We start from the raw sequence: 26,857 nt of genomic DNA, 5'->3' as shown, positions 1-26,857 counted from the left end.
ACTTATAAAATATTCATAAATGCAAACAAAGCAAAGACTTGGGTATATGCTCCTAAAAATATAATAATTGTTACAAAAAAAATAACCTTCACAGTAGCTAGACTAATTGTTGCGAGTCTATTTTTGGACTATAATAACTTTTAATGGCACTTTATGCAATTTTACGTAATCTTCTATGTTAATGCCTCAGTCTACCAAACAGAGGTCGTTTTTTGCGACTTCTTACATACCTACTACATAGTGATATTGTTGCATAGTGTTCATTTTCCTGGTGCCATTTTATTGTTTTGTCTGGTGAATAGAAATTACCGAATATTTCTTTTTAATTTTTGTACATTGTCTACGTTAAACAACATCTTTTTTCATCATCATATTCATTAAGTATTTTTTTTATTCTTCATTATGCCTATTTAGTTCATTTAGTGGGTAATTATTCTAAAGTTGTACTTAAATTTTTTGTAATCTACTAAAACTAGTAATCAATTGTAAAAATGTTCCTCGGATCCTGGACTATCAATGCGTAATCCAAAAAAATATTGTGTAATCCGTCATTTTGTGGCCTTTAAAATTGAATGTGTATGTGTATTTCCTTGATACCCATAGAGAGTTGTTAAAAATATGTAAATAATCCGTCATTTTGTGTACTTCAATATTGGATGTGTCTCTTGCTTGATAGTACTAGTCATACTCTCTCATTTGATACCCATAGAGTTGTGAAAAAATATGTAAGTAATCCGTCATTTTGTGAAATTCAATATTATATGGTGTGTGTATTTCCTTGATAGCGTACTCTATTCTACCAGTCAAGCTCTCTCATTTGATACCCATAGAGAGTTGTTAAAATATGTAATTAATCCATCATTTTGTGGCCTTCAATATTGGATGTGTTTATCCTGGATGCGGTGTACTCTATTCTACTTGTCATGCTCTGTTGGTGAATTAGTGGATGAGTGGCAGCGTAGATTAATAAAAAGCAGCTTAGATTGTTACAGTAGTTGTACTAGTTTCTTTACATCTTTGGTTAATTAAAAATAGACATGTTGGTGAAAAATTTTGACAATGGAAAAACGACGCGTACACCGAAGTGACAAGACCGAAACGCGCGGGCACAGATTAATACTTCACAGACCCATAATACATGTAATGTCAGTTAGACGGAGAATTTTGATTGACACCAACACAGAGCGCGAGCGCGAACATCCTCCGGCCCTTGAAATGAAGTTTTCAAGCTGAATCGTCACTTGGCAGCAGGCTTAGGCGATTGAGAGCACGTCTTATGGTCCCCTGGGCGGTAGCGACGTCGGCCACACGTGGTATGCCATCTGATCCAGGGTATAGCCTCGCCACTCTCCCCAGCTGCCAGCAGAGCGGTGGAGCATTAGGCTCTTTTATTAATACAAGATCATCCACCTTCAGATTAGTGCATTTGGTGCGCCACTTCACTCGCTGCTGTAGCTCGGCCACATATTCACTGGACCATCTTCTCCAAAAGTGTTGCCTGGCTCTCTCTAGACGTTGATATCGGTCCAAGCGGCTCTCCTTGACTTCGGCAAATGATGGGCCTGGTAGTGAACTAAGAGGTCTGCCAATTAGAAAGTGTCCCGGGGTTAGGCATTGGAGATCATTAGGAGAAGAGCTGAGAGGACAGAGGGGTCGGCTATTTAGGATGGCTTCAACCTGAGCAAATAGCGAGGATAGTTCCTCGAAGGTCAAGTGCGCATTACCCATGACTCTATTTAAATGAAATTTAGCACTTTTTATTCCGGCTTCCCATAAACCGCCAAAATGAGGAGCGTATGCAGGAGAGAACTTAAATTCTATGTTTAACTTGGATGTAAAATCAACAACAGAGTTTTCATACTCCTTAGATGTCAAAAAACTTGTTATTTCACGCGCAGCACCTACATAATTACGGCCCTGATCACTCAGAAGAATATGTGGGATTCCCCTGCGCGAAATCATGCGCCTTAGACTTAAAATATAGGCTTTAGTAGAGAGTTCGCTAACGGCTTCTAGATGCACACACTTATATGTGAAGCATACAAAAATGCACAAATAACATTTACTAATCTTAGCACCCCTACCTTTACGATCAGTAATCAAAAAGGGTCCAGCAAAGTCGGTACCTACTACACTGAAGGGAAAGCTATTTGTGAGACGGTCTTTGGGCAAATTGCCCATGATATTGGTCATAGTCTCTCCTCTGAATCGCCGGCATTTAATACAGCTTCTAGTGGTATTTCTCGCTAGGTTCCTCCCACCTATTGGCCAAAAACGATTTCTAATAGAGGCCAGTAGGTGGGAGGGACCAGCATGCATCAAACGAACATGCTCATATTGAAACAAGATTTTTGTGAGGTGACTATTAGCCTGTAGTAAGATCGGATGTTTTTTATCATAGTCAAAGTCAGACAAGACCAGACGGCCTCCTACTCTCAATATGCCATCAACATCAATAAATGGATTAAGAGAAGACAAAATAGATTTTGGTTTAAGTGGTTCTTTGTTGGATAGTAAGATCAACTCGCTCTGAAAGGATTCCTTTTGTGATATCTTTATCAACAGACGCAAAGAGTTCTCACATTCGGAGGCCTGCAGAGGACCTGTAAATTTATCATTGGGATTTCTTGAATTGTGGATAAAACGTAGCAACCATGCATAGGCGCGTTGTAGGTATGTGAATCTAGAAATATTGGTAATGTTAAAAAATGAATCATTAGACTTTTCAACCATATGAACCTTAAGCTCGGGTAACTCTACCATACTTTTGTTATGATCTTGTGAAGGCCAAGATTCCTCTGACCCTAACAAGAAATCAGGCCCGTGCCACCATAGTGGGCAAGGGCTTATGTTGGAGGGATCCACACCACGTGACACTAGATCTGCAGGATTTTGAGTTGTAGGGACGTAACGCCACAAACTAGAGTCTGACACTTCCTGAATTGCTGTTACTCTATTGGCCACAAACGTTTTTGCTGATTTAGATGTCTGTAGCCATCCCAGAACAACTTTGGAGTCTGTCCAATACACATGGCGATCAATTCGGCATCGCAAAGCCTGAGTAACTGAGTTAGAGAGATCTGAGCTTAAAAGAGCCCCACAAAGCTCTAAGCGGGGGATAGTCTGCCGTTTTATAGGGCATACTCTTGATTTAGCACAAAGTAGACGAACCTGAACTTCACCTCTAGCATTGCAAGACTTAAGATAAATACAACAACCATATGCAAGCTCAGATGCATCACAGAAGCTATGCATTTCGATTCGAATGGGATTCTCGATTAAAACTTGTCTAGAAATTGATAGATTGGTAATATTTTGAAAACCTTTTACAAATGTACGCCACTCGGACTCAATGTGAAGTGGAACCTTATCATCCCATCCAAGCTTTGTTTCTGACCAAAGCCTTTGGATGATGATCTTGGGTTTTATGGTGCAAAGAGAAAGAAGACCAAGAGGGTCAAAAACCTTGAAGGTGCAAGACAGAATGGTTCTCTTTGTAATTACGCCTGGATCCGAAAACTTAACAGGGAAATTAAGTCGGTCAGACGACGACGTCCAACTTATTCCTAATGTGCTAGCAGCATTACTAATGGAAAGGTCACCTTGCGCGTTAGACAAGGATGAATTTAGTAACGCAGTAGAATTGGAGCGATATTTCCTTAGGTGAAAGCCTCCAGCTGCAAGAGCCCCACTAACAGATTGTTGTACATGAATCAAATCCTCCTCGGTCTGAGCTCCTGTCAACAGATCATCCACATAGAAATCACTTTTAATTATGTCGGCAATCCGAGCCTCAGCACACTCCTGGCCACACTGCCATAGACAACGTGTGCTGAGAAAGCTGGAGCTAGCAAAGCCATACGTAACTGTATTCAATTGTAATGTTTGCAAAGGCTGTGTTGGGTGTTCCCTCCACAGAATTAGCTGCAGGTCGCGATCTGATTCATGTACAATGATGCTCCTGTACATCTTCTCTATGTCTGCTGCTAGTACATATTTATATTGGCGAAAACGAACTAATATATTGAATAATGAATCTTGAACATTAGGTCCAACCATTTGGAGGTCATTGACCGAGAATCCAGAAGTTGTACGGGCAGAAGCATCGTATACAACCCTGATCTTGGTTGATTCGGAATCTAGTTTCAAAACTGGTAGATGAGGAATATAGTAAGCTGTATCAGGTGGGATTTCATTATACACAGATAAATGTCCTAGGTCTGCATATTCCCTCATGAACTCGACATACAACTTTTTTAGTAAAGGTTGCTTAATGAATCGCTTTTCAAGTCTAAAGAATCTTTGCTCGGCTAGTGTGTAGGAGTTCCCTAGACAATCTCTATTGCAACGAAGTGGGATTCTCACCCTGAATTGACCATTGTCATGGCGGCTGGTAGTCTCAAGGAAGTGCTGTTCACACAGTCTTTCTTCCTCAGTATAGCTTGGCTTAGATGGGACCTTTTCAAGTTCCCAGAACTTAGAAATTTGATTAGATAGGTCATCATCACTGCAAGCCAGATTGCAGTGGATGGTTTTGGATGTCTTAGACACAGATGGAACAATACCTATAGGGCCTCCTATTAGCCACCCTAGTAGAGAGCTGCGTAAAGTAGGGCAATGCTCACCAAGGGAATGATGCTCGGTACCTATGATACTCCAAAATAGTTCTGCACCCAGGATCATGTCTGGTTCAGAAGGTATATTGAACGTTGGATCCGCCAACTGGAAATTAGAAATATTGAAATGGTTTATATCAAATGTAACTTTAGGTATATTGCCAGTGAGTTTAGGCAGGACAAGACAGGTAGTAGTCGTAGAAAAGTCACTGCATTTTGACTGAATGCGCACTGAGCAACGTTGTGTATTAACATTTAGCTTTTGGCCGCCTATACCCATAATCTTGGTTGTAGTGCTCTGAGAAGCCAACCTGAGCTTTGTTTTCACTGATGCTGACAAAAATGAGCATTGACTCCCACTGTCAAGAAGAGCTCGCACTACCATTCTTTCATTAGTGGAGGGGTTGATCACATTTACCATGGCAGTGCACAGCAATACCTCAGTTGAAGACAAGGACGACATAGAGACTGTTTCAACAGGAGCGCTCGACTCATCCACCGACTCAGGGACATGTATAAGGGTGTTGTGGCGCTGCCTACAGATCTTGCAGCCACCTGGCAGCCGACAGTGCTCAACATTGCAGTTGTTGCGAAGACAGTTTCTGCACAAATTTAAAGAGGATACTAGAGATAGCCTGTCCCGTATAGATTTAGCTTTGAATGCTAGACACTCATAGACTCGGTGGTTGCCCTTGCATACCGAGCATGCAATGGCTTTTGTACTAGAAGACGTTGTGGCAAATGATTTAGATGTTTGGAACTTGTGTTTTGGAGAGCACGGCATATCCGCACTGGAGCTGCGTCTGATATTCTTATTTTTATTGATAGTCTCAAATACATCAGCCCGATTTCTCAAAAACTCAAAGAAATCATGCAATGTAGGCAAGTCCCTTATATTACTCCTACACTCCTCCCATTTGAGAGCTGTGGTAGCATCCAGTTTCTGAGAAACTATGAAGATTATGATCATGTCCCAGCTCTCGGTGGGCAACCCTAGTGTGTGGAGGGCACGTAGATTTTTTGAGATATGGTCTATAATAAATCTTAAGGATTTTTCAGATTCCCTAACCGTATCAATGTTAAATAAAGCCTTTAAGTGATTATTTATTAGTTGACGTTTATTATCATATCGTTCGCAGAGAAGCTGCCATGCCTTGACATAATTTTTATCCACGACTTCCAAGTTACTTATTACACGGGCGGCCTCTCCCTCTAAATAGGAATTTAAATAATAAAACTTATGGACATCTTTAATTTTGTTATTATCATGAACTAGGGATGTAAAAATATCTTTGAACTCCAACCACTTATAATATGAACCGTCAAATTTAGTAATTTGTATGGTAGGCAACTTAAATCCCAACAATGATCTGTCCCTATCATCCTCATTAGAGCAGCAAGAGTGCGAGGATTTTCTTGGTGAGGAGTTGTCAGCAATTAATTGTTGGGCAGTAGCAATACAGTAACAGAAATCTTGTTCAAGAATATCTCTAATATTTAATTCGACTTCTTGGCTGTCCACATTTAAAATCTCAATCTGAGTTTGCAATTCATCAAACTCAGTGAATAATCCCTCAAATCTACTTAATTTAATTGATAGCTTACTGATTTCTACTACTGATTGTGGGATAGACTTTGAATTACTCAAAATCTCCAAAGTATTTTTAAATTTAGTGAGACGACCTTTAAATGAGCTACGCTTTGACGTTAGTTCTCTAAGGGCAGTATCAAAACTCTCTTTTTCCATTTTAAATGATAAATAAAGTCAACGTTACGGTAGGTACGCTCCTCGTTTCTGGCGATAAACTCAGCGGTCAAGGTTATGAAGCTGATAGTTGACAGCTGAAGTCGCTGCAGGCTCTCGCCGTCGAGCGCGCAGTTAGACGCGAGGCGTGGAGAAGCCGCTGAAATAGATTGTTTGTGCTGGGCTGTATTACAAGTTCAATGACCTTTGGACTAGGTTAAGTTTACGACAAAGTTAAGGTTACTTAAAAACGCTCGCGAAAAGCACATGGTTGAATACTTGTCACTTGAGACCTTCGGAACAATTGTTGCAACAGTTAGAGCCGGGACCACAGGCGAGAAAAGGATTAATAAGGAACGGGCTCACTTTATCGCTGGGATCGCCGTCGAGCACCGCCGTCGCTCCTTTTTTCTTTGTCTTGATCTTGATCCGGCCGAAGCGCAGTTTATCCAAAGATTGCAAGTCCTGTCACGGTCGCCAGTTTTGTTGGTGAATTAGTGGATGAGTGGCAGCGTAGATTAATAAAAAGCAGCTTAGATTGTTACAGTAGTTGTACTAGTTTCTTTACATCTTTGGTTAATTAAAAATAGACATGTTGGTGAAAAATTTTGACAATGGAAAAACGACGCGTACACCGAAGTGACAAGACCGAAACGCGCGGGCACAGATTAATACTTCACAGACCCATAATACATGTAATGTCAGTTAGACGGAGAATTTTGATTGACACCAACACAGAGCGCGAGCGCGAACATGCTCTCTCATTTGATACCCATAGAGAGTTGTTAAAATATGTAAGTAATCCATCATTTTGTAGACTTAAATATTGGATGTGTTTATCCTTGATAGTGTACTCTATTTTACTAGTCATGCTCTCTCATTTGAAACCCATATAGAGAGAGTTGTGAAAAAATATGTAAGTAATCCGTCACTTTGTAGCTTGGATTTACAGTTAGATACATTAAATATAATATCTTTATTAAATTGTATTGTCATCAGAACTTAGAAAAGGTGTTAAATAAATGTATGCTCAATCTGTTAACAGGATTGAGGTAAAATTTCATATACGGCAAACGAAATAAAAATATGTAATACATACGAGTATATAATCATAGACAGTGAGAAAGAAAAGTTCAACCCAATATCACGTTTTAATTAATTAGTCACGCAAAATAACTTTAAATATAGATCTTTATTTATATACAGGTAGTAATCATGATAAATATGGGCCGACCCTCGAGTGAATGGCCCGGTATCGTGTAGCAAACTGGAATTTTGACTCCAAAAAGGCAGCTATCCGATTTTCACTTTTCCCCCGTGTCTGCTTTCACTTTGTTCGAGCATTTTGTTTTTATTTTTCATAGTGTTTATTTAATGTTTGAACACATATCTAACTATGTGGTGAATAAGAACCTATTTTCTACACTTCTGAAGTAGGTAATCAATCATATGCCAGTACCTAGTCATAATTACTAGCTCATACACAATCACAATCACTTAGAAAATTATAAAAAATTAAATATTTATAGTACATTTTTGAATAATGATGTCTCTTCATTTGACTTATTACTTTTAGGCTTAATATTCGAAGAATGGCACCCTGAAATAAACAATAGTTTTAACACCCCTTCAATATTTTTGAAAAATCTATGCCTCAGAGCTGCGCCTTGGTGTACCAAAAAAGCGGGAATTATATTTTCATGCATAGATTTAACAGTTCTTATAGTAGTAGTAGATACGAGTAAGTTCTTCTATATCAAAAATTTTACAAATATTATAGAACTAGCGGACACCCGCGACTTCGTCCGCCCTTAGACCTCTTCAATCCAGCCCTTACAGTACTATCGCTGTAAAAATGGAATAACTTCTCCCGTTTTCCAAACATTTCCCTTCACTGCTCTGCTCCTATTGATCGTAGCGTGATGAAAAGTATACTATAACTTGCCCAGGAGTATGAAGAATAATTGTACCAAGTTTCGTTAAAATCCGTCGAGTACTTTTTGTGTCTATTTCGAACAAACAGACAGACAGACAAAAATTTTACTGATTGCTTTTTTGGCATCAGAATCGATCACTAATCACCCCCTGATAGTTATTTTGGAAATATATTTCATGTACAGAATTGACCTTTCTACAGATTTATTATAAGTATAGAAGACTTAAAGAGTTTTATGTAAACCAAATTAAGTTAAAAGTTCCTCACATCTAAAGAATCATCCTGTACATTTCTATTTTTGTACCTTTCTTAAAATAACACAGAGACCGGAATTGATACCAGATTCGTTTCTTGAACCCAAGACCAACTTTAAAATGTTTTTTTATCTCTTGCGAAATATTTGCAGCCAATGACCCGAGGCAAGGACCTGCGTAGGTATCGATTATGGTATAGATTACATCCTTTTTTGTATAACTTCCTAAATTACACACCTATCTCTATTATTAAATGGATTGCAGTAGACATTTACCTTTTTATATACTTGTAATTCATATTTTATTTAACATTAAAAAAAACAGGTTCAGTTTGAATCCGTTTCAATTAAAAAATAAATGTATTGGCGACGTCTTTACTTTTTAAGGCTATTCTTTTTACTTAAAGAGAAAGAAAGAAGCCTTAGCTAATGCCAATGACCTTGATACCAAAATTTGCATACCTTTTGATAGGCATCGATGAGTTTCTCTCAATTTTTGAGATTTTTTATATATATACTAATATTTTAATATTTATATATATTATAAATTAATATATATATATATTAATTCAATGTAACGTAGTGATGTTTTGTTTATTAGTAACGAGCTATGCAGCCGCGGATTAGCACGTGTCGGAAAACGGGTTGACATCAGAAGCGGATTTAAAGAGCAAAACAAGATTATTAAATGGGAACCTATCAAGTCTAACAATTCCCACTAAGAATGTTACCAATAAACCGTCGAGTGGCAGAGAATAACCTTGAGTGAAGTCCCAGACTTGTAACCGTTGTATGTAGGGTTAAAAACTAGTTAAAACTCGCTTTCTCAACTCAAGTCATTCTCCCTGTCTATCCCAAAATAATCCATGAAGGATTATCCAATGAAACGATAAAAGGTTTGTTCGGTTTATGGTTCCCCAAGACTGTAATAGACCTGCCAATACATAATATTAAGCAATGTGTTAAAAAACACTTAGTAGAGGTTACTACACCTTAATGATAAAGGCGCTTGGAGGTCATTGGATTCACCCTTCACACAAGAAGTAGAACTATGAGAAATTGTAATTTTGTTATCAATTTTAAATTTTATTACTGTATGATATTTTTTAAAAGAGCAATTGTTGAGTTTTTTGCCGGTTCTTCTCAGCAGAACCTACCTTCCGAATCGGTGGTAAAATCTTTACAAATCTCAACTTTAAAAGTCAACTGACGTTTCAAACGTGTTGGTAAACTGAGCCTACTTGAAATTATGACTTTTTGAATAAAAGGTATATCCCATAACATCAACATATATACGAAATTTTATGATGATCGGTCGTGTATTTCGGAAAATTGTAACCAACTACCGAAAAAACTCACTTTAGTATAAGGATAAACAATAAAAATTTAATGAAAATTCACACCCTACTAGTTAAACAACTAATTAAACTCCACACTATCGAAAACTTTGGAAGTTTTACTTCCAATTACCTGCTTTATACACAGAGGCTTTGTAAACTAAAAGTTTAGTAAAAGTAAGTAAACGTGATCCTACCCTCGAGAACGCCACGTTGTGGTAAATCAGGGAAAATACACTAACGAAGGACAAAGGGACAGACCACAAAAATACAGAAAAGAGGGTATAAAATAAATACATTTTAGGACAGAGTGACGAAATCACTATGCGGGTGTGTGAACCGTTAGTTTTTAGTGGACACATGTATTAACCCCTGACGCAAATAAAGGGGTGTTATAACTTTGACGTGCCTGTCTATCTGTCTGTCTGTCTGTCTGTGGCACCATAACTCCCAAACGGATGAAGTTTTTTTTATATTAAATGTGAATTTTGCGACATGTTTGATGAAAATCGGTTGAGCTGTTTAAAAGTTTGGGGATTGAAAGTGGGGAAGAATAACCGAATGTCTGCAAATATACTCGAGTGGGGTCTCGAATGAAAGCGCAAGAGACTTGATCGAGTGAGTAATTAATTAATAATTTCATGACATTCGGTGATTTTTCAAAAATTTTCAATTTTATCAATCCGTAAGTATTTATATGCTCCGAGTAGCATATGAAACATTTACATAAGGCAGTGGTCTGGATGAGCTGCCAAAAGTATCCTACTACTAAAACGTTATAGAATACAATCTAATAAAAATATTGTTACAAAACAAAAAAACCATACCATTAAGCATACCTAATGAACTGAAATGATTTCATTATTAAAGTAGAATTATCAAGATTTTTTTAGATATAAGTAAATAGGTATGATGACAGTTTTTTAAAATGTATATAAATTAAGAGTATACTAATAGCAAAGCAATTTTGTAAAAGCAACAGGGTATCTGCGATCATTACTTTTGGAGCTACAGGTATTTAAAAGGTCAAATTTGCGGCGCTGCCGCGGATCCCTGAAAAACGCTCCATACAAAATGGCACGATTTAGTGACGTCGTTGGCTCGCTGACCGTTAGGTTTGTATGGGCGTTCAAACAAAATCACTAATATCTTTGCTATTTGTGCGTTTATGTTTATAGTTCATTTATTGAAAAATGTCACATTTAATGTAAGGAAGCTAAAACTGTATGAATTTTCATCTAATTACGATAAAATATTTTTAGTAGATTTTGAAAGTTTATATTATTTTGCAAATATAAAGTCAATCTTTGCTTTTAACGTATAAATTAGTTAACATTGACCTTATTTACCCGAATTTATCTTAAAAATCAATATTTTCAAACCTAGTCATCATCCCCATTGCTGGGTGGTCAGGATAGACCTGGGCCGGGTATGGGTATTCCCCTTTCATAGATATAGCTTCAGTAGATCCTGAAATATGACCCTGCGAAAATAGCTAATTTTGACACTGTTTGGCAAATTTTAATTTAGAAGTATTATAATTTTGTGATTACGATTTTAAAGTGCACCTAAACTTGGCATTGGATTGGATTTAACCCTTTAGGCGAACAATTAGCCGATAGGAACTTGGCTCCCTTTTTAACAGTTATGTTTTTGATGGGATTATATTTTCCGATTACCAGTAGCAGACATTCCTAAGCGTAGTCAAAGTTCAAACAAAAATAACTTCTATTTTAGTAACAGGTAGGATTAGAATAGAAGCGTATCCAATATTATATGGGTTAACGAACTCGCATTAAAAATGGATTTATTACTTCCAGCCAAAACACATGCTGTCAATCATTTGCTTTGGCTTCTGCTATGATGGATGGTACATTACCACTCATTTCTCATCAAAAGATACCTACTAACTATACTTCATAAATAGGTTATCTATGTACCTACTTAATGAGCCGTGATAGCCCAGTGATACCTCTGCCTCCGATTCCGGAGGGTAAAGGTTCGAATCCGGTCCGGTGCATCTTAAATTTTTCAGTTGTGTGCATTTTGAGAAATTAAATATCACGTGTCTCAAACAGTGAAGGAAAACGTCGTGAGGAAACCTGCATACCAGAGAATTTTCTTAATTCTCTGCGTGTCTGCCAATCCACATTGGGCTAGCGTGGTGGACTACTGGCCTAATCCCTCTCATTCTGCGAGGAGACTCGAGCTCAGCAATGAGCTGAATATGGGTTGATAACGAACGAACCTACTTAATAAATATGGCACTTATATTGAAGCTGTGTTTTCCGTTTGCAATCCAGCGCAATTTTTATAACAAATAATAAGGCAAAGGGTAGTCTCTAGATTTACTCAAGCGATTTTGAAAGTTATTTTATTAATACAAAGCCGAGTTATTTATGAGTGTCAAAGGCTATATTTTATCTCCATATTCTCACGAGAACGGCAACTACGCGGGTGAAACCGCGGGGCGTCGGCTAGTGTTAGAATAAAGTAAACAGGAAGGAGCGTATTTAAATGGAGCTGCATTTCCCGTCCGTTGCTATAATTGCTATTTAAATGCACTTTCCAAATTAACTTCGCTTCAAACAGTGCTCGTCTACTTATACGTATAGTGGAAAGTAACGTCAACACAACAGAAAAGTTATTCAATTATTGAAAATGATACATAAAAGTATGACATCGAAATCCGTTAATAAAAATCATTGTTTATTTGCAGTTGATATATAATCATTTGTGGAACAATAAATAAAGTTGAAAAACTTACCCGACTACATAAAAATTTCGTTATTTATAAAGTTAATAAATGTATATAGCCAATAAATACGGTAACATACTCGTAGGCGCTATATAAATTTTATTATTTTATTGCGCCAGTATTCCGAATATTATGACACCTCATTCATTAAAATCGGTTCAGTAGTTTAGGCGATACGATGGAACACACGTACATACATACAAAAACCCTTCCTTTGGGCTTCGCCGTAAAAATAAGGATATTTTGAGGATAATTTTAACTTTTTTGTGGATATCATTATTTCTTATTCATTCTTAAAAGTATCAGTATTTTGCAAGTTACTGACTACTCAGACCAATTAATTATAGTAGAAGGACCAGTATTGAACCCAAATTCACAAACAAAAATGTCTGTTATTTTTTGAAAAAAAAAACGAGCCTGGATTTGGTGAAACCGGCAACGCGGCGGCAGCTAGTCGATATAGAGACAGTTTTTATCAAAGACATTATATTGTACATACGGTTTTATAATCGCATAAGATCGTTGATCACATACTTTGACAGAAAAGTTCGTCTAGCGAGGCAAGTTTTACACAATAATTGATCTCACTCTGAGATTGACAACGATCTCTCTTATCCCGTGTTAAATGAGCTGTCGTGACAACAGTTTTAGTTGTCTACAGCACTGCAATAATCTCTGTCGAAAAGTAGATCGCCCACTTTCGATTTCCGATTAAAATAATTTTGCATAACCCTTTCTCTTAAAAAGTGGTCTAACCACTGTAGTTTTAAAGACAGATTTTTTTTAGTTGCATATCTTACTATTGTACTAAAATTACACAATGTGAAAGTTGGTACGATTGGGTGTTACTGTATATTTGGTTTTAAAAGGAATATGGCACAAATTGGAGTATTGATTGAGAGCTTAATACAAACTACGATAAAACGACGAGATTTTTATTGTCGATATTTCGACCCAGTTGCATGGATCGTGGTCACGACGGGACTCCCCGTCCAGTCCCGTCGTGACCACGATCCATGCAACTGGGTCGAAATATCGACAATAAAAATCTCGTCGTTTTATCGTGGTATGTACCCATTTAAATAACATTCATAATGAACAACCACGAAATAAGTTTAAAATCATTAATACAAACTATATTAGCAATTTAAGGCAAGTAGGCAGACGTAAATGATTTTAAAGAAAAAGTTGGAAATACGTAGTAGATGCCAACTATCTCTGAGGAAATCAAAAACAATCGTAAAAAGCACAAAGAAAGGCTAACCTGACATCCCAATCGCCTCGCTGGCGTTTGCTCATTGATGATAGGTAATCAAGCGCCTAAAGCGAGCTGACGTGCTCAATGACTAAGTGACGACAGAGCTCGGACTCTCCTGTCAGAAACCGCCCCTAAGTCAGACAACTCACCTGTTTATAGTCTAACGATCGCAGATATCAAGAACAAAAAAAACCTACGCACTAGGAGTTTTTGAAATCTAGGTTCGCTAAGTGGACTACAAAATCTAGCTATAATATATATTGTCTGGTACTACACTATTGGTCTCTTACATTTCTTAGAAAAGGGGTCAAAGGCATATCTGTCTTTTTTCTTTTTGATTTATGACTTCTTACTCCACTTTAAGTGGTTCGTAATGTTCTGGGAAAATGACATGGGTAAGATTGATATGATTGAGATACGTGAATAAAAGTATTCTTTGTTTCATAGCAAACAGAATATTTATTTTGGAAATTATAACAACAAAAAGTTCTTTTAACATGAGCCTAGGTACTAAAGTCAAATTCGATGTGCAGTGTTTATTAACAAACTTAGAAATGAAGGTAGAAAACGCATGTCATTTCATACCAGCCGGCTAATTTCACTATCTTTGACGTATGCTAGTTGACATATACGAACTTAAGATTCTACGTACAAATGTCATCCGGTGCTTACTGATGGATATCACACAGTAGGTAAATAAGATTATGTCATTATGTCATTATATGTGTTGATGTTTATTTTAATAGATTAATAATAAAGACCAAAATAGTAAATAGGCCAGCTGAATTATTTTAAATTAAGTATTGTTTTATAAAAAACTAGCGGACGCCCGTGGTTTTGTCCGCGTGGAATTCAGTTTTTGACAAATCCCGCGAGAGCCATGGATTTTTCCGGGATGAAAAATATAGCTATCTTCATTTTAAATTTCAGGGAAATCAGTTAAGTAGTTGCGGCGTACAAACATACAATCTTTTGCGTTTATAATGTTAGTAAGATGTTAGATATTACTTAACTATATCTGATTGTTCTAAGACTAAATAATCAAAATTTTTTAACTAATTAAAGTTATTATTGGGTGTGAAATGAACTATTTATACCTCCATTTTTAATGTGTTAGTTGATAGACATTGACCACCGTGTTTGGCACCGTTTAATATAATATGTAGGTATTTTTACATTTATTATACTCCATGAGGATGAATGAAACCATATATCACAGCTATAATTTGTTATAATTTACTTGACTTGAACTTATGGTCCAGTGAAATAATTAAGTATAACATGGTTGTGAAATAAAAAAGTGCGATAAGTCCAGGTGAAAGCCCTTTAATTCATGTCAATTTAAATTAAATTTTAGCCGCCAAAAGATAAATTGTCGCCCAAAAAAGGTGTACCAGTCTGCCACATTGCTTTATAATTAATTCAAGCCTTCTTAATGTCTCACTACGAGATAAAAACTACGTACAAATAAGGAGTTATCAAAGCTCATACAACTTTCTATAAAAAAAGTAAAAAAAAAAATTATAAGTACTTACCTAAATACGACCCTGTATATAATGTATACATAAATCTTTATCGTTTTAGTAGATAGAAAGAAAAACATTTTTTTGAGACGCGATTACATAAAAATTTTAGTTTTTAAATGTGTTTTTTGAAATAACGACTGACGGCCATGATGGTCTATATTTCAACTGTTTCATGACGTCACTATAACATATCCCATACGTTTGACAAAAATATTAGATTATATATTATAATCATAAAAAGTTTTTAGTTATGGAGTTGGACTCCTCTAAGTGGACTTAAACACCTTGAAGTTATGGGAAATATCCCAAGCACGCTGTATAAGGAACGAATAAAAAACCTTCTTTTTTTAATCGGTTAAAATAAGGTTAAACTGGCTCCCCAGAGCGTCTGTCTCCACTTGCTTGGCTAATGCATTTTATCTCTCTTATCGAGTTAGTTTCGAATTATTCCACTTGTAAATTCAATTTGCAACATTCTTACTATTCTCTGCGAATGAAAAATGTTTATTAATTCAAATTAAACCCCTGAACAGATAGATATATCATCAACATTATCAACCCATATTCGGCTTACTGCTGAGCTTGAGTCTCCTCTCAGAATGAGAGGGGTTAGGCTAATAGTCCACCACGCTGGCCCAATGCGGATAATTAAGAAAATTCTCAGGTATGCAGGTTTCCTCACGATGTTTTTCCTTCACCGTTTGAGACACGTGACATTTAATTTCCTAAAATGCACACAATTGAAAAGTTGGAGGTGCATGCCCCGGACCGGATTCGAACCCACACCATACGGAATGGGAGGCAGAGGTCATATCCACTGGGCTATCACGGCTCCTTAAATTGTATTAACTGTTAATTAAGCAACAGTAATAAAAAGCTGGTTAGTAACAATTTTTGTTGAACTCCTCCCAACTTGGATCAGTAACGAGGTACGGATCCTGGAGTAGAAAATATTTTTTTTTATTCTTTACAAGTTAGCCCTTGACTACAATCTCACCTGATGGTAAGTGATGATGCAGTTTAAGATGGAAGCGAACTAACTTGTTGAGGAGGATGAAAATCCACACCCCTTTAGGTTTCTACACAGCATCGTACCGAAACGCTAAATCGCTTGGCGGTACGTCTTTGCCGGTAGGGTGGTAACTAGTCACGACTGAAGCCTCCCACCAGCCAAACCTGGACCAATTAAGAAAATCTCAATCTGTCCAGCCGGGAATCGAACCCAGGACCTCCGTTTTGTAAATCTACCGCGCATACCACTGCGCCACGGAGGCTGTAAAAAAACATGACACGTAATAAAAACATAATAACTTTATGTTTTACTACTAACATTTAAATCTTGTCATTTCTAGAGGACGAAGTCACGGGAGTTCGCTAGTCAAGGAAAAAACATTAATTTAACGAAGCAAGTTAGATAAAAGCTATTAAATAAAGTTCTGTAAATAAAAAGCTTTTTAATTAAATGTTCTGTGAATAAAAGCTTGTTAAAAAGAGATTTTACAAAAAGTGTAGTGAGATATTTATAGTGTCATCGCCTCAAGGTCTTAGTACTGTGATTCTTAGTATTTCACAATCAGTAGTAGCCAAGTAAAGGTGTACGCCCACCTACACATGACCATATAGATTTTAATAAACCATGTAAAGCGTGAGTATTATGGACGTAGTATATTTACGCTATTCCATTTGAGTCTAGGAGTATTTTACGTTACATTTGCGCAGGTGATAACTTATTTTTTACCTACTTATACTAATTAAACTACACAAGAATGCGGTTCTGTATTAGAAACTGTAACCTACTAATATTATAAGCGCGAAAGTTTGTATGGATGTTTGGATGTTTGTTACTCTTTAACGCCGCTGCTACTGAAGCGATTTGGCTGAAATTTGGTATTGAGATATCAATTATATAGCCTGGATTAACATATAGGCTACTTTTTATCCCGGAAAAATCCATGGTTCCCGAGGGATTTGTGGAAAACTAAATTCCACGTGGACGAAGTCGCGGGCGTCTGCTAGTAAAGTATAATACTTGTACATACGTGTATTTACAATATCTAAGAAACTAATAAACCGACATGAGGTTTTCAGTATTTAAATGCGTAATTAACAGGGAAGATTTTAAAATGCTATTTGAAATGTATTGTTTTTCCTTCAAACAATTGTTTATTCAGTCAGAAATGGTGGATCATGTTAATTTAAAGGATATTTAAATATCAGCGATGCACGTTAAAAAACTTTCATAGATAAAGCTAGAATTATCATAGAATAATCTATACTAATATATAAAGCTGAAGACTTTGTTTGTTTGATTGAACGCGCTAATCTCAGGAACTACTGGTCCGATTTGAAAAATTCTTTCGGTGTTAGATAGCCTATTTATCGAGGAAGGTTGTATATCCCGTATTCCTACGGGAAAGAGAACCACGCGGCGTCAGCTAGTGTTAGAAATAAAATGCAAATGCTAAAATTGCAAAATTAAAATGACGAATGATTACAATGTTAAAGAGTTTACCGACTAGGAATGACATACTACACGTATAGCACACGGTTTATAAAAAGTACACTGACGGCGCATATTACAAATTTACAGTCATAATATTATTTTAATAATTAAGTAATATACAGTCTTTGAACACTTGTATTTTATTAAAAAAATATTAATTGATTAATACAGATATCCAAAACTTGAAAATATATAAAGTAGGCCTTTTTAACCATACCTAATACACACATATAACATTACGAATAATATAAATAGTTTAACACCGATAAAATTACGAATAATATAAATAGTTTACAAATATCGTGATAACGTGAGTGATTAAAAACCTTCAAGCAAATACTTAATACGTTTTTTCTAGACAAGCATGCTCAAAACGACTAGGACTCAAAATTGCTTTTCATTGTGAACTTTCAATATTGTGAAGCGCAAGCTTATTTATGATATAACTTTTACAACTCCTAAAGCATGTGATTATAAACAGTTATCTACTTTAACTATCTTTAACAGAATTCCCTACATTACTTGTGCTCATAGTTTGTCGAATAATCGCATGAGAATCTAAACTAATAATTTAAAGCTAAAGAGTTTTTTTTTTTTGATTGTTTGAACGCGTTAATTTCAGGAATGACTGGTCCGATTTGAAAAATTCTTTCAGTGTTAGATAGCCTATTTATCGAGGAAGGCTATAGGCTATATTTTATCCCCGTATTCCTACAGGAACGAGAACCACGCGGGTGAAACCGCGCGGCGTCTACTAGTAATAGATAAAAAAAAATCTACTTTACCATGCAATTTTATGAGCGGTCTTTTTCCCTAACGCAACCTATACGTATTAATGTAGTGCGTGGGTACACGAGCGAAGGCCATGGCCACGGCCACGGTCCAATCCGGTGGTCGAGTACCTTTATGTTTTAGTAATTAATGGAAAAATACCACGTGCGGGTCCTAGCCAAATTTGCGTTGAACTTCTTTTACGACTACGTTTTTTGTTACTAAAACGCTGATTCACTTACAAACTTCGAAGTAGAACAGTTTATTTTTTGTGCCCATGGAAAAGTCCCGTCCATTGTTTATATTCTCATAATTTTTTTTATAGTGTGTATCTTGTTCCTTTATCAGTTAGGTAACAATAATATTTTGTTGATGATCCGCCATTTTGCTTACTAAAGTTAAGAAAATCTATCTTTATGTTCTTATCTGCTTTTCAATAACTTACTGACAGATTGTTTAACTATGTAAAGATAGTTTGATTGTTACTGATAATCGAGGATAGCTATCTATCCGCAATCTTGGGTAGGTTATTGAAAAAGGCCGTAAGTATATCATTGACTACGGTCATATTTGAGTGTAGATATTTTCAAAGTAAACAAAGCGATTTCCTAGTACATGTTTTTGTGCTGTAAGAATCAGGAATCACAGATTCGATAGCATTTAAGCATGCGCACTTCGTATTGGAAAAGAAGATACAAAACGTTTAGTTCAAGGACATCGGTGACAGAATAAAAACGCGTCTCTTGCTTCGAAGTTGCACGAAGAAGAGTTCGTAAGAGAATTACATTAGCCATGCCAGACGTGTATGAGAAATTAAGATGAAATGCGATCAGCATATACTTAAGATGTCTCGTCGTCGTCCTCATCAACCCATATTCGGCTCACTGCTGAGCTCGAGTCTCCTCTCAGAATGAGAGGGGTTAGGCCAATAGTCCACCACGCTAGCCCAATGCGGATTGGCAGACTTCACACACGCAGAGAATTAAGATAATTCTCTGGTATGCAGGTTTCCTCACGATGTTTTCCTTCACCGATTGAGACACGTGATATTTAATTTCTTAAAATGCACACAACTGAAAAGTTAGAGGTGCATGCCCCGGACTGGATTCGAACCCACACCCTCCGGAATCGGAGGCAGAGGTCATATCCACTGGGCTATCACGGTCCTCGGCTTAAGATGTCTATTTATATATCATTTTTGATTCAAGATTTTTTGAAGAAAGAAGAAAGTTGCAAGGTTCGGAAGGGAATTAGGCGCTGCCAGCATAGCCTAGCATGAGAAAATATGAAAAACGCTTTAAGTGAGTCGGTCATATGAGTTATATCGATATGAAAACCCGCCCGATGAGTGAGCTTAAGTATTTTGTAAGTATATTGTTATAATCCAAAACAAATATGGCTATCCGATACCCTCAATGCCATGTGTAAATGGTGCTAATAATAGATACAAGTTCAGCTGAGTACCTAAATATTTTTACATCTGTTAAAGCGTTGCGTTATATCCAGTTTTAAAGCGTCTTCGAAAATGTTTTTTACATACTTTAAAAACTTCTTTTTTTACTCGTTTTGTTTTCGCAATTTTTCAATTCATTGCGAAAACAAAAGTTTTTTCACGAGTTGCGAAGCTGACTGAAGTGGCAATGGGCGGGGCACATAGTTCGAAGAGCCGATGGACGTTGGGGTCCCAAAGTGCTGGAATGGCGACCCCGCACTAGTAAGCGCAGTGTTGGCCGACCCCCCACCAGGTGGACTGACGACATCAAGCGAGTCGCAGGGATTCGCTGGATGCAGGTGGCTCAGTATCGTGATGTTTGGAAGTCCCTACAAAAGGCCTATGTCCTGCAGTGGACGGCCTTCGGCTGATATGATGATGATGATGATGATGAATTTTCAAATAGATTTTGATCCATTTTGTATACGATACCCGTTTTAAACGAGTACTTATGGAGGTTTTAGTTTAAATCTCAAGGCGATTTGTTTTCTCTAATTTTAACAACCAGTTAGCCCTTAATGCCGTCATCATCTTTATCATTTACAGCCCACATTCAGCTCACTGTTGAGCACGAGTCTCCTCTCAGAATGAGAGGGGTTAGGCTAATACCACCACGCTGGCCCAATGTGGACTGGCAGACTTATACAGAATTGAGAAAAATCTCAGGTATGCTGGTTTCCTCACAATGTTTTTCCTTCACCGTTTGAGACACATGATATTTAATTTTTTATATTTTTTTTTAAATACAACCGACTAAAAAACTTTAACGTGCCCACGAAACTAAAAATAGGAAAAAAACATAATATTTTCTACCTATTGATCACTTTGAAGTCTTGATGTATTTCACTTAATTTTACTGAAGAAGTAAACAACAATTAAGTATTCAACAAAGCAACTTATTTTGGAATTGAAACGTGGTAAAAAGCCGTGATTTTTACATGGCAGCTTATTTAATATACAGGGGAGTATTTCCCATAACTTGAAGGTGTTGACAAGTCCACTCATAGGCTTCTCTAAGTGGACTCTTTAACACCTTACTGCATAAATAATATTATTTTAACTAAAAAATAAAAACTTTTATGTTTTCATACAAAATAATTCAAATAATTCCGACTATCCATGTAACACACGCCATTATCTATCCTTGCATTTTAAAATTTTAAAGTTTGTCTACGTCACAATTATAAGGATGCGTATAAGGTACTCATTTTAAGATCTATTTACAAAAGAAATATTATTTACTCCAAAAATATTAATCTTAAAACACGTGTTCTTTGAACATTTTTAAACCATTTTCGGTAAAGAATATAACCCCAGTGTTATGGGAAATACTCCACAGCACTCTGTATATATTAGCATACTAGCTGACGCACCGGGGTTTCATCCGCGTGGTTTCCGTTCCCGTAGGAATACGGGGATAAAATATAGCCTTTAGCTTTCCTCGATAAATGGGCTATCTAACGCTGAAAGAATTTTTCAAAACGGACCAGTAGTTCCTGAGATTAGCGCGTTCAATCAAACAAACAAATTCTTCAGCTTTATAATATTAGTATAGATAGATGTATGTATGCATAAACAAAAAAATAAAAGAAAAGAAGCAAGCGATAAAAAGAAAAGAAAAGGAAAGAAGTAAATCGATAAGAACGGGTTCCAAATTAACGCAAACGTGCAAATGTTCACAAAAAGTAAATTGGGTCTCTAGTGGGCAATTAGGAAACAGTACCCTCATAAATAAATCTCACTTGCGTCGGTAGTTAGCCGATTAATTGAATTTGTTTTTCGGAGCGAATGAGCGAATTAGAATAGTTACAATGAATGCAGGTAAAAATCCTGACCTGTCATATCAATATTTTTTTATGCTTTTGGAAAAAGAATATTTGCCATAAATCTTTTATAATACGACCAATATTCCCATTCCCCTCCAACTAGTCGGAAAAGATTGTGTTAGGAGTGGATACGACAATTGACCAACGGGGCGGGGATCGAACCACCACCTCCCGGTGAAGAGTCCAACCGCTCTTACCGTTGAGATGTTGAGGCTTTGTTTGTTAAAATATAATACTAGCGGACCCGGTCAAGCTTCGCTTTGACTTATGTGCACTTGTCCTCTATCCCAACTCACCCTTCTCTTCACACTTCTCTACCCTATCCCTACCCTACCCTACCCCTGCCCTACCCCTACCCTACCCCTACGCTACCCTTACGCTAGCCCTACCCTATCCCCTATACCACCCTATACCTCCACGAACTTTTTCAAGACCAAGATAAGATAAATCCGTTCAGCCATTCTTCGTTAAAATAAACATCAAATTGTCAAAATGTCATTTACCTACTGCGTGATATACACCAGGAAGCAACGGGTGACATTTTTACATAGACTCTCAATTTCGTTGATGTCAACATGTATACGTCAAAGATAGTGAATTAGCCTGCTTGGGCTTATGATGATAATTTCTGAATTTATAATCATCACTATCAAATTAATGACAGAAACCGGGAGCGATAATTTAACGTACTGTTCGAAACACAAGGCTCCACCAACTTCCAAATTCTGGTCATTGATTTTTAACTGAGAATTTCTGATTATAAAGAGAGTTATTCAGAACAAAGCGTTCTCTATCATTTAGTACTCTAAAACTTTCTTATAAATCCCCTTAAGCACAGAATACATAATATGTTTAGGCCTTAAGCAAACAGTACCATTAGTTATAGACTAAGAGCTCGTAAGCCCAAGACCTTCGAAATTTTGTAAAAGCTGAAAGTTTGTCAGCTCATGCTCCTTCCATAACTAAGTACTGTAGCTAATTTTGGAGTTTGGACCATGCTAGCTTTGGGAGGTAGCAGATGTTTAAGGATCCAGATTCTCAACCGTCTAAGTATAAAGTCTAATTTTTTCATGTTTTTCTCGGCATAATATGATAAATTATATTCCCAGTCGCCAGTCACTTAGCTTCGCGGCAACCCTTCGAAAAACACTATTTAATTTGAAACTTCAAGGGTCTCTGGCGACGGGTTGCCATGAAGCCCTGGAAAATGGGGATACTAATAATTGGCTACCGTATTCACTTATGGTAGTAACATGAGCTGACAAACTTTCAGCTTTTATAAAATGACAAAGGTCTGGGATCCACGGGCTTTCCGTCTATTAGTAAGTTTTACTTCACAAGATTTGTTCCAGTCTTTGAATATGTTTCACCCGGAGGACCCATGTTCTAAATATATGTGGGAGGTATGTTTATTTAAAATTCTATTTTCTCTTTGCAACAGACAATATTTGTAATATTAATATTATATTCTTCGAGAAACAAGAAAAGAGTGCCAGTAGATGCAAACAGAAAATATGTAAAGATAACGAGGCGTTTTAGGTAAAAATGGCAAAGTCGAACTTTGTTGACTAGCTCAAGCGGCCCCTTAGGAAGCTGTGTCGTACGACAGTACGTGTACTCAAATATGTAAATAATATTTCACTTAACATCTTTTTAAAGGTGGTTCAAAATACAAAATCTCGTGTGTCTTAAACCTGCTGTAGAGATTTTTTGTTGATTAATTATGTTAGTTGAATTTAAATGGAATTTTATTTTTTTTTGGATCAATCCGGAAATATTGAATTTTTTTTTAAGAATCTCTCAGTAACAGTCCGGAAATGGGCAGTTATTACCGTCAGTTCAGGTCATTATCATTAGCACTTGGTAGTGGTCGTCACAGAGTCGTCATTATTACTCAGCAAAGCGCAAAGGAGCAGCGAGTTGAACTTCACTTCAAATTCCTGCTCCCAGCAGGGTTATTATGTATCTTGGTGTACCATTCGAATATTGAGTCACTACATCGTTTTTCATCATATTTTCGTTTATGCAATCATCTAACATCGTAATTTCAACGAAATGACATTTTACGTGGCAGTAACAGAAGTGGTAATAGGTAAACTTTTTAGCTAATTTTTGTTATCTTATATTTATATTAGTTTGTTAATTTGCTTGAACGCGCTAATCTCAGGAACTACTGGTCCGATTTGAAAAATTCTTTCAGTGTTGGATAGCCCATTTATTGAGAAAAGCTATAGGGTATAAATTATTACGCTAAGACTAATAGAAGCGGGGCACCAATGAAGAATGTCACAAAATCGGGGGATTTTTCCTATTTTTTATATTTTGAGTCATATCTTTGTAAATCGATTAGGACAATTTACAAAACATGCGACAATATGAATAAAAAGATGTCAAACAGGGTTTGAAAGCTTACATCGACTTTCACACGTAGAAAGTCGCAGGCGTCCGCTAGTTATCAATATGGTAATCAAATCAATCATCAAAAACTGTCTCTGACATAAATAACAAGTAACATTCAGACTGCATTTAATCGGCAAAATCTACATTCAAACGAGCAAAGTCACAACAAAAAGCTAGTATACAATACAACAAAATTATAAGTTTATTGTGTAGGATAACAATACCAAAAAGTTCAAACGGAACAATAGACACTAAAGATATAAAGGTAAACGTGAAAACACGGGAGACGGTAAATTTTGTCCCACATAACTCCCCGGGGCTCTGTACCTTAATAAATAAATTTTCACTTACGTCCCTTGTAAAGGTCTCTTGCTGGCTATAAATAGAAACTGTTGAAACTCCGTGCGTGGGTAACTTAAACTTTCTGTGGTGTCTGTCACTTGAGAAACTAAACAATATTTATTTTTTTAACCGACGTTTATTTTCTGTTTGTTACCTCATAACTCCGTTATTTCTTAACCAATTTTGAAAATTCTTTTTTTTTTAATATATACTTCCAGATTGGTCCCATTTAATTTCGTTACTCATGCTAGGACACACAAAAACAGAAAAAAAAATATTTTTAACAAAAAAAATCAACCGACTTCGAAATCACAAAATAAACTAAAAAGCAAAAAATAACATCGAATGTGTTACCTTCAGATCACTCTGAAGGCGGTGCCAACACAGTAATGCATTAACCCAAGCCGTTTAAATCATGAAGTTTTAGAAATATTATGAGAGAGTTCTTTCCCGTGTTTCTTTTAGAAACGTCTTTAATACGCCACTGACTTGGCACCGCCTTCAAAGTGATCAGAAGGTAGCATATAGTGTTATTTTTCGCTTTTTAGTTTATTCTTATGATTTTGAAGTCGGTTGAATTTTTTGTTTCGTATTCAAAACCCAAAAACAAAACAACAATGACATTCTGTTTACCAAACAATCCCTGAAATTTCCCTGAATATTTCAAACCTTTCGAGAATCACTGAAGTATATATACTGAAGTATATCGAGAATCACTGAAGTATATTTATATATATAGTAAATAATCCATTAATACCGGGATAATGCGTTATGGAATTGATTAATTCATAACAAACGGTAGACGTCTTCTTGCATTAATCATTTATCTTATAAGGTACGTAAAGTGGGCGTCACATAAAAAGAGAATTAACTCTCTATTTCTAAATATTACCTACTTAATCATATAAAACTAGCTAACGCCGCGCGGTTACACCCGCGTGGTTTCCGTTCCCGTAGGAATATGGGGATAATATATAGCCTATAGCCTTCCTCGGTAAATTTGCTATCTAACACTGAAAGAATTTTTCAAATCGGACCAGTAAGTAGTTACTGAGATTAGCGCGTTCAATCAAACAAACTCTTCAGCTGGTAACATATTATATTTATAAAAACTGGGTATAACAGCTTTGAATTTACAACTCCAACCAGAGAATATTACCTTGAGATTTTGTACTGCTACTGATTTGAAAAATTCTTTCAATGTTAGATAGCCCATTTATCGAGGAAGGCCTTAGGCTATATATTATCCCCGTATTCTTACGGGAACGGGAACCATACCGTTGAAACCGCGCGACGTCAGCTAGTATATCTATATCAGAGTAGCGTGGTTGGTCCAAGCGCCATATGCCATAACCTATTACAAGCCCTTGTAGTAAGCCATTAAAATAAACTGATAATGACCCAAAAAACCCGTAAAAACCGCATGGTATAATAGTCAACAAAGTTCAGATACGCTTTGAAAGCAATCGTATGTTTGTAATTCATAAAAAAGGAACCCCTAGAAACCCGTGTCACGTACAATTTGCTGTCTCGACTGATCTCGTGTGACCCTTGTTAAGCGTTATGTTTAACCCCATTTGTGCGTTCAATAGAGTCTATCCCTCACCAACAATCCACAATGGAAAGAGACGACGAATAATTCGCACTTCAAAACAACGCTTTACCAAACATAAACGAACCTCATAGAAATTTTTTCTCGGATAAAAGCTTTTCTCGTGAAATTTAATCAATTTGTGTACGCAAAAATTTCGATACAAGGAAATAGGGGTACCACTTTCCTCTTGAGGGATTTTATAACCGCTTAGTAAGTGATTTACATATATAGATATATTATTTACTAACAGAAGGCTGTGACTTCGTCCGCATGAAATTCAGCTTTTCATAAATCCCGCGAAAGTAATGGATTTTTACGAATTAAAACGTAAACGAAATTTTTAAAAAGTTTATTCATTTTTTATTTAAAATATCTGTAATCTTTTGCGGAAACGCGGTTTTTGGAAAGAGAGAAACATCAATTTTGTTTATACGCATTGAGTATTGATTAGATCATGTATAGATCGGTGTCTCGTCCTAATGCTAGCCACAAACGGTCAAT

At 36.5% G+C, this 26,857-nt stretch overlaps 2 protein-coding genes across 8 annotated transcripts in view; both read right to left on the bottom strand.

Moving 5' to 3' along the window:
• Window positions 1–26,857, bottom strand: part of LOC112053058 (atrial natriuretic peptide receptor 1) — a 138,268-nt gene that overhangs the window by 89,293 nt on the left and 22,118 nt on the right. The window lies entirely within an intron of this gene.
• Window positions 1,375–6,363, bottom strand: LOC112048854 (uncharacterized). Its single transcript, XM_024086535.2, has 3 exons — window positions 5,056–6,363; window positions 4,626–4,722; window positions 1,375–1,582 (listed from the first exon to the last, which is right to left on the bottom strand). Exons 1-3 carry the CDS (start codon window positions 6,361–6,363, stop codon window positions 1,509–1,511), a joined length of 1,479 nt encoding a protein of 492 aa, XP_023942303.2. The 3' UTR covers window positions 1,375–1,508.

This window comes from Bicyclus anynana, chromosome 22 (genome assembly GCF_947172395.1).
Source record: "Bicyclus anynana chromosome 22, ilBicAnyn1.1, whole genome shotgun sequence".
Lineage (NCBI taxonomy): Eukaryota > Metazoa > Arthropoda > Insecta > Lepidoptera > Nymphalidae > Bicyclus > Bicyclus anynana.
This window is presented reverse-complemented; position numbering and strand designations above follow the sequence as displayed.

Excerpts from the sequence above, each read along its gene's own strand:
- LOC112048854 (XM_024086535.2), bottom strand. The coding sequence starts at position 6,363 with ATGGAAAAAGAGAGTTTTGATACTGCCCTTAGAGAACTAACGTCAAAG. Across the intron at positions 4,723-5,055 it reads CGTCCTTGTCTTCAACTGAG|TTGGCGGATCCAACGTTCAA; the intron begins GTATTGCTGTGC and ends TCTAATTTCCAG. Across the intron at positions 1,583-4,625 it reads TACCGAGCATCATTCCCTTG|ACCTCTTAGTTCACTACCAG; the intron begins GTGAGCATTGCC and ends TCTAATTGGCAG.